The sequence below is a fragment of the Rutilus rutilus genome (genome assembly GCF_951802725.1).
Source record: "Rutilus rutilus genome assembly, chromosome: 14".
NCBI classification, from domain to species: domain Eukaryota; kingdom Metazoa; phylum Chordata; class Actinopteri; order Cypriniformes; family Leuciscidae; genus Rutilus; species Rutilus rutilus.
Genome location: NC_140219.1, coordinates 34,587,964 through 34,601,966, shown reverse-complemented (window position 1 = coordinate 34,601,966; position 14,003 = coordinate 34,587,964). Strand labels below are relative to the sequence as shown.

Here is a 14,003-nt window from a genome sequence, read left to right as displayed (position 1 = left end):
CAAACATTTAATATTGTACAATATTAACGGGGGGGTGAAATGCTCATTTTCACTCAATCTCCTGTTAATCTTTAGTACCTATAGAGTAGTATTGCATCCTTCAAATCTCCAAAAAGTCTTTAGTTTTATTATATTTATAAAAGAAAGATAGGCTGTACAGAGTCTTTCCGGAAAAAAAAATGAGCGGCCGGAGGCGGGCCGTGTGGGCGGAGCTAAAGCTGTGCTGACGCGCTAATAGCTAACAACACACAGAGACATTTGAAGCAGTTTTACTCACCGCCCGGTTCCAACCACGACCGCGAACCTTTATCGTTGTGACTGCTCGATCCTTAAGCATTAGACGGTCTGCAAATCCGTCGATCTGGGCTTTGTTTATAAAACAATCATCGTCGAAATGCAGGGAACAAACAGTCTTGCACAATTGGAAAAACAAACTGCATCCACTGTTCCCTTAACGCTGGGTTCTTTGGGAAGCTGAACACGGTAAGCTTTCCCTCACATCCAAAAACACACTTTGGAGACATTCTTGAACAAATCCTATGCAGTGCTGCCGATGATTTCCTGTTGATGTGCGCGGTCTCGCTCTCCTCTGGTCGACGTGTGCGCGGGCGCGCTTTTCCGAGAGAAATGCTCATATAAGGAGTTCCACTCTCGTCTACGTCATTAGATCCACGATCGAAAAAAATCAGCCGAAACTTGTACCAACCCGGAAGTAAGATTTTCGGCACAGAAATTCTCCGTTATTCATCCAAAATACTTGTTTTAAACTTTGGCCATGTTTAGCATGAGAATCCATCTCTTTAACACTGTAAACAACTCTGAATACATGAAACACCATTGTACCCCCCCTTTAAGTAAAGTAAATTTGCTGATAGACTACAATGTACATAAAGATAGAAGAATTAATCATCTTACCAACAGCCTTGTACAACATCCATGCCCCTTTCAAATCAGCCATTTTAGTGTATGTCTCCTCAAGTTTTCTGGACAGCTGTGAATAATTAATATAAGTTTTCTGTTAAAGAAACGCCTGTATATAATGGCCAGTTGTCCACCCACCACAGATAACACAAAATTTATGTGGTAAACACTAGATTCCAAACATCAAGATCTTTGAATTAGATTATATTACATTAAAATACTTGTAATCAGACTACAGTTATTTTTTTTGATTACAGGATCACATATTCACACAATGGCAATACATTATTAATAATTTATTTAGTCACCCTAATTTTTCTTTTTAATCTTTTTCAATTTTAAAAAGCAGTCACACTTTAGATTAGGGTCCAATTCTCTTTATTAACTAACCATTAACTACGACTTTTGCCTCAATAAACTCCTAATTACTGCTTAATTAATAGTTAGTAAGGTAGATGTTAAGTTTAGGTATTATCGTCCCCCATTTTCAAGAAATGGCTAAAGACGCATCTTTTTCGTCAACACTTACTTGACCCATTAATAGTAACACTTACTAGGCTATATGTCTATTTTAAAAAACTAAATAAAATTTTTGCTACATGTACTGTGCTGTACTGTGTGGCTGGTCACGACTCACGGTACTTGCCTATTTCTGCCATATTGCTGGTTTGATTGCTTCTATTGTTCTCATTTGTAAGTCTCTTTGGATAAAAGCGTCTGATAATTTATTAAATGTTAAATGTGGATAATGTTAAAAAAAAAACCTACCCATGAATGGTCAGCATCTTCCATTACAGAAATTGTTCTCCGGCCCATCCCTGCCTGAAGAAGTTTTAATTCTTCAATGTTTGTGGGTGTCTTCTCCACATATTTGTTTAATAAGTAGAACTGTATCAGGAAGCATTTGATGGTACTACTGTGGTTTTTTATGTTAAGAGATGAATTTGTTCCCTTTCTCCCCACTGATTTTCTTTTGGTGAAAGAAGTCTTCCCAAACAGTCCTGGGAAGGATCTATTGAAGAGTAAAATAAGAGATGAGACAGGGTAAGATGCATTAAGAGACAAACAATGGTAAGCGCACTACATTAAAAAAATGGTTTTGTAATGATGAAAAAACAGCACTGTCAAGCTCTATTGCCTGAATTATGACAAACCTTGTCATGCTCTGCTCAATGGCATCACCAGTAACGTTATGCCTCTGGTTTGCTGATTCTGCAGAAACTCCTTATGAGAAACCAGCAAAACCACAAATTTGCCATTCAAACAAAGACAATAGATGAATAACAGAGTATATAAAATATTGCCCATCATAAGAATATTAAAAATAATTGCTTGTAAACAATATTAAGGCGACAATAACAACAATCCTCACTTTCTCTAGGTGCTGGCTGAGACAGGGCATTCTGCAGCAGGGACACCACCCGCCGTGCAGCATCCTGCAACTCTTCCTATCACATTCACATAACATTATTTTATAAATTAACCTAACATAAGTTGATCATTTTGTGGAATAGGTAAACCTAGAAACACAAATTTTGTTTTCTATCTAATACCTAATCTGTACATAACCACATTTATCTTTTTTTTAAACATACTGATGTGTATAATTTAAGTTGTTAAACTAAGTAGCAGCTATAAGCGAGGCGCTTGACCCAGTTTATTCGTAGATCGTAGAAGTGTGATCTATACTAAACCTGAGCAAAAGTCATGTAGTGTATTGCAGCCTTTAAGGTAAACAAACTAAGTTAAAGGGATAGTTCGCCCAAAAATGATATTTAAGCCATGATTTACTCACCCTCAAGCCGTTCGAGATGCATATGTCAATCTTTTTTCAGACGAACACATTTTCAGTTATTTTAGAAAATGTCTTAGATCTTTCAGTGGTTAGAATGTGAAGCAATGGGGTCCAGCTCGTTTAAGTCCGCAAATGAGCATGCATCCTTCACAAAAGTAATCCATCCAGCTCCAGGGGGATAAACGATGGCCTTCTGAGGGTAATCCGTGCGGTTTTGTCGTAAAAATATACATATTTAAAACTTTATAAACGAAAATAACTGGCTTCCGGTGGCGGTCGGCGCGCGTTCGTGGAGATGGAAGCGTCGTGACGTAGAACGAACGTGATAGCGCAGCCAGAGAGCAGAGCAAAACAAAACTCTACGTTCGTTCGTCACGACGCTTCCTACGCTACGTCCTACGTCATATGCCAGCATCCATCTCCGTGAACGCGCGCCACCGGAAGTCAGTTATTTTCGTTTATAAAGTTTTAAATATGTATATTTTTACGACAAAACCGCACGGATTACCCTCGGAAGGCCTTCGTTTATCCCTCTGGAGCCGGATGGATTACTTTTGTGAAGGATGCATGCACATTTGCGGACTTCAACGAGCTGGACCCCATTGCTTCACATTCTAACCACTGAAAAAGATCTAAGAAATTTTCTAAAATAACTGAAAATGTGTTCGTCTGAAAAAAGATTGACATATGCATCTCGAACGGCTTGAGGGTGAGTAAATCATGGGCTAAATATCATTTTTGGGCGAATTATCCCTTTAATTGTGTCGATTTTTCGTTAGTCTTCAATGGTGCGCCTGACGTCGGTTCAACAGTAGGCCTACTTCGACGCGCAAAAGGATGCTGGATCAAAATCGTTTCTATGTTGATTTTTTCTATCTGGGTATACCTTAGGTCTATATTTTTATATTTAAACTATACTGATTATTCCTCATCTTACCTCTTTTTTCTCAGACATCTTCTTCCCCTCAAAAACGGCGGGTAAAAGAGAGAGGTGGGAATCTCAAGATGGCTGTATGTTGAAAGTTTTTTTTTTTTTTTTTTTTTTTTTGCTGTATGTTGAAAGTGACCAATCAAATGAGCGGAGACATCAGCCACTGTACCCGCCTCCAAATACAAGTCTGCTTTTCTCCTTTAGTTTTCGATTTGATAGATCTCCTCCAGGGAACTGGTTCATTTTTTATAATTGGCTGTATAAATTGCTGTTGAGCACATTACTGCTTGTTTCCAACGTCAATTGGTGCACATTAAAAATATAACGTAGATATAATCTCGCTAGCTAACCACAAAATGTTAGCCGGAGTAAGAACCAATCAAAGCTCGCGTTGTTACCTTGTCAACTTGAGTTGGCCAATCACGTCATTATTTGAATCGGTGTCCGAAGACCCGGATGTGAACTGAAGTCGCGGGCGACCGGTCAGTGCAGTTCTCCGTTGGACGTAACTTCTCAGTTTTTTGGCTACAGACAGTGTATGGCTGCACGGTAGGTAACTGATTAGCAGCATTATCCGAAACATTGTAAAAGGTCTGAATGCATGGGTCTTGGCATATGTTCGCCGTCAAAATAACTGCTATCAGTATTTGTACAACTAATGTAAGTAACGTTAGTTAGTTAAGTATTTTTTTTGTGTCTTGTGTTTTAGTGTTAGTTATGTATTGGTTCTTTCTGCACATGAGGCAGGCATCCAACTGGTAGGAGATGGGAAGCTCTTTTTGGGAGGCTTGGCCGCCGGGCCATCCGATGCAGAACGCAAAACCCGAACCTTGGATGCAGTGTCATCACTGACTTCCTCTGGCAGCAGTTGGGCTTTATCTACATGGTTATGGGACACCAGGTAGGGGACAGAACAAAGGGGACAAAGAATGTGTTTATCAAAGTTTGTTACTTTTAATCTAGTAATCTCACTGTTTAGATATGAAAGAATACCATGTAATGTCTTTGTTTCAAATAAAACATTTCTAAAAAAAACAAACAATGACGTTTGTGTTAAATTCATTGACAACCTTACACTATTCACTGTAATCTTATACAAAGATACAAAGTGTTCAAAATATACATTCATTAAAAATCACATTGTGTAATTATGATTCACTGGTTTTGTGAGGTTTATTTAACATTGTTAAAATAACTACAATACACACATACATAGCCTACATGATGCACCAATACACAATTATCTTAATAGAAAATTAGTAGAATTTATGGATTTGATTAGGGATGTCCCGATACCACTTTTTCACTTCCGATACCGATGCCGCAGCTTTGGCTATTTGCTGATATCGATATCAATCCGATATTTGTATTTTATCCTTGAACTAATACTAATAATAATAAAATGCATAGGCTACCGGCTGTCAATCGCGTCCCGGCTTTGTTGTTATGCGGTCTATGTAAATAAATAAGGCGACAAAAGCCCACCCACAGCTGATCGTCTTCTGACGGTAAGTGCACAACAATAGAAACGTTATAGCTCGTGTCGTGTAACGTTATACAAAAAGTAAAGCCTATTTTAATAGCAGGATTTCGTTATCAAAAGAGCAACGTTACGGTATCGGCTATCAACAATGCTGGTTGTCAGGGAGACGTGACAGGTTGTCAAGGAGAAGGGTGATTTGTTTACGTTTTCTTACGCTACGATTTAGTAGGCCTAGTCCTACAAATTTGCCCGTTTAAAATCTAAGAGATATCTAAGAGTTTAAATCGATATCTCTTCATCAAATTTGCACACATCAACGTTGGAAACAAATTATTACTTAGTTTCCTTAGCCCCCGTCACAGCCCGCTCGCGAGACAGTATTTGTGCGCGCGGAGCAGAAACGCGCGCGGTTGCTCTCTGAGCGCTCGCAGTGCAGATATGCGCGCGGTTGCTCTCTGAGCGCTCGCAGTGCAGATATGCGCGCGGTTGCTCTCTGAGCGCTCGCGGTGCAGATATGCGCCCGCGCGAGGGCTCAGAAACGCGCGCGGTTGCTTTCTGATCGCTCGCGGTGCAGACACGCGCCCGCGCGAGGATGGCATTTTGCGCGCGGATGCTGTTCTTTGCCCTCGTATCCTGTGCACGCGCCTAGATTTTATGTGCGCGAGTTTTGAGACTAAATAAACGCCATAGTTCCTCCACGGACGGCAACCGTGAAAACTCCACCCAGAACTGCGAGGAGGGGAAAGTGGATCAGTCAACTTTTCACAACAATATCACGGGGTAAAGCCCACTCGTTCGCGAGACAGTTGCAAAACCACTTCCCTTAAATACGAGGAATAGAGTGCGTTGGGATAATTCTTTCGCCGTCTTCACTGCGTCCAAGTAGATAATGACCAGCTCGCGGCTATCTGGAGAATCGGAGGCGGAACAATACCGGCGTCTCCGCTCTCGTGGGTTGCGGTGCGTGAAATCGTGTTCGGGCTCCGGCTACTCGAGACCAGGTTACCAGAATCCATCAGCTTTTATCCTCTCCAGCCACTAATCATGAAGGCTGCTGATCGGTCCCCATTATCAGGCGCACCTGTGGATGATCGTCTCAAACACACACAGACATGTGTACAACCCCGCCCCCCAGACAGTTTATTCAACATCTCAATTACGTGTAGCCCCGCTACACAAGTATGGGGGGCGCAAAGACACTGACAATAGTTCAACCTCTTTAGCGCACAAACTTTCTCTGACAAGAACATTTTTACAATATCTTTGGTTCACGTATAGGCAAACCCCCCCACCTCGCGACATTCCAGTAACACTCGCATCTCGGTCCAGGCGCACAGGTACCCCAAAGCCATCAATGACCAGTTCCGAGTCCAAAACACACACATATATACTTAATACTATATATATAAGCAAGCACCACACCAGATGCAAAATGATGCACTTCAATGGATTTGAAGATTCCTTCAACGAGTCTGTAATTTTTTCCCGTCATTTTTAGGAAAACCGTAAGTCTGATCATTTATAAAAGATACAGCAACCTGAGTCAGAACAATGTGAAGGTCTGAGCCTAATTTGGTGGTTGTTAGGAGTTACAATTGGAACGTTTAGCCTCAGATTAATAATAAATCATTTCTCAAGCCAACATAATGAGTAATTTTTAATTAATAAGTATAATTAATAAAACATTATTTTTAGTTAATAAGTCAAACAGAACAGACAATAAGAATAAACTGTTTGCCAATGAAATGAAGATGATCAGATGCTGCAGAAGATCAGACACACACTTACAGTTTTTCATCTACAGCATTTATTGGTATTTTTATTAACTCTTGATGGGACACAAATGTCTGAATCACATATTTAATGTTTGTAGTTGATGCTGTTAAGTAAGGGATAATATAGAGCGAGGCGGTTATTATATCGAAGCGGAGGGGTCCTGATCAGCCTGTCGGGGTTGTATTCGCTATAACAACCGCCTCGCACTACATTATCCCGCTTATTACATGGCTATCTAACAAATAAATCTATAATTTGACAAAATATTGATTTAAAAAGGAGTTTATTGATTTAAAAATGATTGTATTGCTTCCGCTAAAGACCGCATTCTACATTGCCATGGATTCTACATGGATCCAAACACGGCTCATCCATGTCTCGTCCTGTCTGATGATCTGACCAGTGTGAGAAACAGCGGATACTATCAACCTGTTCATGATAATCCAGAGAGATTTGACAGTTATGAGTGTGTTCTGGGTTCAGAGGGTTTTAACTCAGGAACACACTGCTGGGATGTGGAGGTTAAAGAGTGTTTAGACTGGAAACTTTGAGTTACTACAACAGCATTAAACCAGAGGAAGGGAGAGGATTTCTTCAACAGTGATGTTTGGTGTGTGGAGTATGGATGTGTTATTGAGTCTGGATTTCATATTGAACAGAAGCTTGATCGTGTGAGAGTGTATCTGGACTATAACAGAGGAATGGTGTCATTCTCTGATCCTGTAACTAACACACATCTACACACATTCACAACCACCTTCACTCACACACTCTTTCCATTCTTCTTGAGTTTAGACTCTCTGAGGATCTTACCGGTCAATAGTCAGTAAACGTTACTCCTGTAGACATAGGCGTAGATTTCGGTGGGTATGTGTACCCACCAGATTTCGTCAGAGTCATTTTGTACACACCACTTTTCTTTTCTTTTTTTCAGATAACATCCATTAGACTTTGGGTTAGATTTTTTGACTGGTTTCAGTGGTTTGAGGACCAATATGAGAGATAAATTTGGTGATCGTTGTTTAGGTCAATGTTTAATTATTGTCATATTGTCAACATGGTTTATGAAACAGAGTAGTGGGCATATGTCTAATGCTTTTTGAAAACTTAAGGCTTTCTTCTTAATAAAACGAGTCTGACATCACATTTTTGTATACATTTTTATTTATTTTCATTTGTAAGCTACAGGACATTGTATTTCAAAACATGACCTGCGCGAAAGAGAAAAAAAGAAAAAAAAGAATGCGTCATTGTACCTGTAATGATGAGGCAGTGTCGTTGAGATCCATTTGCAGAATCTTTATTCGTAATGGTAAACGTAACACAATCAGGCAGGGGTCAATCACCAGCAAAGGATATATCTGAGGCAGTCCACAATCGTAGTCGATGGACAGGCAGATAATCAGGTCAGGCAGCAAACAGTAAAGCATAAATCCAGTCAAACTAAGCAGGGTCACAATGGCATGAAGCAGAGTGGAACAGTCAACGATGGAACAGTCAACGATGGAACAGTCAACGATGGAACAGTCAACGATGGAACAGTCAACGATGGAACAGTCAACGATGGAACAGTCAACGATGGAACAGTCAACGATGGAACAGTCAACGATGGAACAGTCAACGATGGAACAGTCAACGATGGAACAGTCAACGATGGAACAGTCAACGATGGAACAGTCAACGATGGAACAGTCAACGATGGAACAGTCAACGATGGAACAGTCAACGATGGAACAGTCAACGATGGAACAGTCAACGATGGAACAGTCAACGATGGAACAGTCAACGATGGAACAGTCAACGATGGAACAGTCAACGATGGAACAGTCAACGATGGAACAGTCAACGATGGAACAGTCAACGATGGAACAGTCAACGATGGAACAGTCAACGATGGAACAGTCAACGATGGAACAGTATCAACAGAAGAAACCGCTCAGAAATGTCAACCAGGGTGAAACAAGACTTCACAATGAAACAGTGGAGAAGTGCTGTATAAATAGTCCGGGTGATGAGTGGCAGGTGTGCAGATAATCAGTCCGAGTGATGAGTGGCAGGTGTGCAGATAATCAGTCCGAGTGATGAGTGGCAGGTGTGCAGATAATCAGTACCAGGCACGGGGTTATTGGAAATGGAGTGAAACTGTGTAATGTTAATATTCGGGAGATGGAGACCTCTGGTGGCGAGTGGGAGGAACCACAGAGGCTTGATTTGTGACAGTACCCAGCACTTCTGAAAATGCACTTCCGAATGCGTCTCTGTCTCCAGCACATTTCAAACCAAACTGACGCCCATGGATCTGGATCTTCCTGCTTTCATCATATTTCCAATATTTAATCCATATCACATGAGTCGGTGTTTCCCGAAACCATCGTTCTAACGAACATTCGCAAACAGCATCGCAGAGTTGTGTGTTTGGAGCGACATATCTCGACCTGTGGTTAGAAGCAGAGTTTCTAGTTTGCATGACATGTGGACTTAATACATCCTTATCCTGAGCAAAATAAGCAAGCTGACATTCAGTACAATCTGTATCTTTTATTTATAATACATACAAATGCCAGTTCTACCAGAAAGACTCGGGAGAATAAATACTGTGACAATTATACATTTATTATCAGCCCAGCAAGCAATAAAGTTCTTTGGCGTTCTGTCTCTGAACTCGCAATCTGAGGGTCCGGACTCTGCATATCCTGCCTGAAGTCAAAGGCCACCTGTGACGTATGGGAAGGGACCATCCTGGTGGTGGTGGGGAGTAGGGATGCTCATTTCGATAAATTTTCCCGACCGACAACCGCCGCTCATTAATCAATTATTAACTGTTAACTGATTATTAACTGCTAACAGCATACAGAACAGATCAACAACAGAACCTGGATTCAGTTTAAATTTTCACACACCTGCGCATTTCTGACAGTGAGAGAAAAACAGAATAAAATAATGCAAATAAAAAACAAAATAGGCCTACACTAAATATATTTTTTAAACTTAAATAATTAACAAATTAAGACGACAAAAAGACTGAATCCGTTTGAACAAAGCTTTCACAAACCGGCAATTTTTTTTTCCGTTAGACTAAGATTTTTCGTTAAATAAAAATAGGAGCCCTACCTCAACACCTCAACACCTTGTCTAATTTTTAGTTTAAAAAAGCAACATATCAACGTGATGTGGGGTCAGTCTGGAGCGCAGCCTGTTGACAGTTAGATCCTCTCCGATGGGACGGATGTCCCGGGAATACACAGGTAACGTCTCGCTAGAGACGTGTGTGGTTGCGCGTGTCGACGCGCTCCGTGAGTTAATAAATATAAGCTATATAGTATTTTATTTTTAAACCATGCAGCAAAAAAAAAAAAAAGAAGCGTAAAAAAAAAAAAAAACGTTTTAAAACGTTTTACTGATAGTATTAATCGGTCAAATTTTTTACTTTCGGTTAACGGTTAAACGGTCAATATGAGCATCCCTAGTGGGGAGGATGGAGCGAAAGATCCGTCTTGGAGGTGGTGGTGAGGATGGAGGTGAATGGAAGCGTCAGCATCTGCGAACTCAAACGTGTGTAAGTACCAATCTTTTATACCACGAGTATTAGAATATGATTGGATAGATGAGAAGGTAAAGTGACGTAACAATTGAGTCTTCCCGGCAGAACTTATGCTAAAGCTTTCATTTACGTCTTTTAGTTTGTCAAGAGATTTAAAGCACCGTTTTTGAAGAGTGCGCATGTGCAAACGTGCTCTAGTGCGTAAGAACGAGCCTATGATTGAATCTGGAAATAAAGCAAAATAACTGAGAAAAATGAGAGCTAGTTCTCAGATGCCATGTCTGTAATTTATATCAAAATATCTAGCGTTAATATGATCTCAAACAGTTTAATTAAAGTAAGTTATTTATCCACCACGTGCGTGCGTGACGTAATAAACCAACGTTATTTGAGACAATTTGCGACAATACGGTTTCGGGAAACAGTCGTGACTGGCAAGCTGATTTCTTCAACGATGTATCGTACTTTGGTAGCAGCGAATTACGTCGTTGATGTAGTTTGATCCCTATATGAGGGTGGAAGAGCATTACGTACGTCATGAAGAGACTGATGGAAAACTAATGGGGCTTTCGGTTTTAAAGACTAATTTGTCCTTCTTTAATACAAGAAAACCAACTCCTACTTGTGTGATCATCAGTTGAATCTGGTGTCATTCGATTTTGAGATATATAGATAACCTCAGATTTGATCTTCTGTCATCGGCTTTAGAGAATCAGTCCATCACAGTATTTCAGTATTAGAGCAATGTTGGAGAAATGAACTAATTAGTCTTAAGAGTTTAGTAGTAGAGCTCTGTCTGCTATTGTAGCTCATCTGTGGTTGTTTCTTTGCTCTTAGTTGATCCACTACAAGAAAAAATGATGAAGATAAACACCTTTCATTGGAAATAGTGGTTCAATAAAATATATATTTGAATGATATAGGAGATAGGAGCAGGAATGAGGAGCTAGAACATAACTGTGATCTACAGTCTATGGAAGTGAAGTAATGCCAAATGTTTTTGAAACTAAAAAGCTTGTTGAATTGCACTAATTGAAAGAAATATGCACTGCAATAACCGTGCTTGCATTTTAATGCATTGTATTTTTAGGCATTTTTATGGGCTGAAATTCAACATGGTTCTAGGTTATTTTTAAGACGTGAATATTTCAATTTAAAACATTTCACACATTTTCATTATTAAAAATTCAATAATCCATATTACCTTTCAGATTTTACTTCCAAAATGTTCATTCTGTTTAAAAACACAACCTATAATATTCGACAGGCAATTTTCGGCCCATTTCATTTCGCTTTGCAAATTCAGTGTTTCAAATTCGACAGAAAATTCAACATTTCACATCCGGGAACTGCAGGAATATCAATAGATTGCCGATGCGTCTCAATCAGCTCCCTAACTTCCCTAGGTGGTGAATCAGTACTGTATATCGTGTTCACTAATTAGGACACTGGTAAGGACAGTAAAGCCCCCGTGAAATCGAAATAGAAGTTTTTTGGCTTTTAATATGAATGTTAGCCTTAAGGCTATCTATAAGCTAGTGTACTCCAAAACAATGACAAAACTCACATTTAGAAGATATAAGTGTTCAAAACGTACAGTCTCTTACTTCCGCTAATATGGATCAATGCTTTTGATGACATCACTCTGCACTTCAGCTTCTCATCAGAACTTCTGGCCCACGGTTGGTCCAAGATGGCGACCTGTGCAGACGTCTTATTCTGAGCTCCGAGACTCTGACCGAGTACCAATGATTTAAATGGACTTATTGAGACTGTATCGATAAACGAAGGAGTGGAACGTTGATCTTGCATTCAGTAAGTTCATTCGCCCGAATAAAAGGACTTTAGCTGGTCAAATTTTGTGAAATAGCAATTTAGTTTACGAACTGTTCGTTGTTAGCCAAAGTTGTGCTAAACCAGGACACATGTGCGCAGTGCGCTGTAAACCAAAGTTTTGCTAATAGCCAGGACATGTGCGCTAAGATGTCACAGAGAGATGCCAAGAAGGTGAGAAAGGAAGGCTTGATAATGGATATCGTTCTCCGGTTTATGTACACCTCTTCCTGATTCTCCCACAAAAAGCCCAAATCCCAAGAAGGTCTGCAGCAAAGAAGAGGGAACACTTTCAAATGCTGACATCCTAAAAGCCATTAATGGCTTAAACAACCGTTTTTTTAAGTTTGAAGAAATGGTAATGAAAAATACAGCCGAGATTGCTAGAGTCCAATGTAACCCAGATCATTAACTCGGGTCACTAATATTAATAAATAGTATTATTTTATTTATATCGCTATACAACTAATAGTAAGAAAAGAACATGAAGTAAAATGTATTTATTTTATTATAAATAATCCAAAAGATAGAAAAGGTTCCTGAACTGATTCCTGATTGGTGAGGTGAAAGGTTAGCTCCGCCCCCTGTTGGAAAGTTTCCAGAAGATCGCGTACAAGCAGAAATGTATGAGAGACACGAGAGATTGTGAACGACACAAGAGTTAGAGCAGATGCGATTGAGTGATTTTAGAACAAACTGTTTAATAATCCAGCAATAGATTATTAACAAGTTGAGAAGTAGATTTATAAGGTATTAATTCTTTAAAAAGTTCACGCTTTGAGAAGAGTGCGTTGTGAATCTGAACGCGACCAGAAGAAAAGACACTGACGTGATAGGATCTGAACAAAATCTTTTCCTTTGAGAAGCTATTTTTTGTTGTTGTTGTCTGATTTATATTTCTCCTTGGCCGCTGCTGTGATCCTGAATCCTGTCCTGGCTGTGGATTCTTATCCCTGGTTTGGACTGGCGAGCCATCCCATCGTTTCGCCCCTGGAAACAGAGTAAAAAGAGTTTTCTGACTGGGTAGGACTGAACTGCATACATTTTTGATGATCATTCCTACTCAGTCATTTTTTGGAATTTTTAAAGGGATACTCCACTTTTTTCGGAAATATGCTCATTTTACATCTCCCCCAGAGTTAAACAGTTGAGTTTTACCGTTTTAGAATCCATTCAGCCGAACTCCGGGTCTGACGGTACCACTTTTAGCATAGCTTAGCACAGATCATTGATTCTGATGAGTCCAGTAGCATTTCTTTCAAAATGACCAAAGAGTTTCAATATTTTTCCTATTTAAAACTTGACTCTTCTGTAGTTAAACCGTGTACTAAGATCGACGGAAAATGAAAAGTTGCGATTTTCTAAGCCTATATGACTAGGAACTACTCTCATTCCAGCGTAATAATCAAGGAACTGTGCGGCTGTACCATGAGTGCAGCAGGCGTAATGATATGACGCAGCGCCTGAAAATAGGTCTAATAGGTTAGACAAACTTAGTCCCGGTCACGTTGGAAGAAGTTACCGAGCTGGGGACTATTTTCAGGCGCTGCGTCATATCATTACGCCTGCTGCACTCATGGTACAGCCGCACAGTTCCTTGATTATTACGCTGGAATGAGAGTAGTTCCTAGCCATATAGGCTTAGAAAATCGCAACTTTTCATTTTCCGTCGATCTTAGTACACGGTTTAACTACAGAAGAGTCAAGTTTTAAATAGGAAAAA

At 39.9% G+C, this 14,003-nt stretch overlaps 1 protein-coding gene across 1 annotated transcript in view; it reads left to right on the top strand.

The window, feature by feature from the left end:
• LOC311303507 (nuclear factor 7, brain-like) overlaps positions 1 to 7,737 on the top strand; it is a 33,836-nt gene extending 26,099 nt beyond the window's left edge. Inside the window, exon 7 of the mRNA XM_084430029.1 lies at positions 7,482 to 7,737. Within this exon, the coding sequence (XP_084286155.1) occupies positions 7,482 to 7,736 (255 nt within the window). The 3' untranslated portion in view covers position 7,737. The remainder of the gene's footprint in view (positions 1 to 7,481) is intronic.
• The last annotated feature ends 6,266 nt before the right edge of the window (positions 7,738 to 14,003 follow it).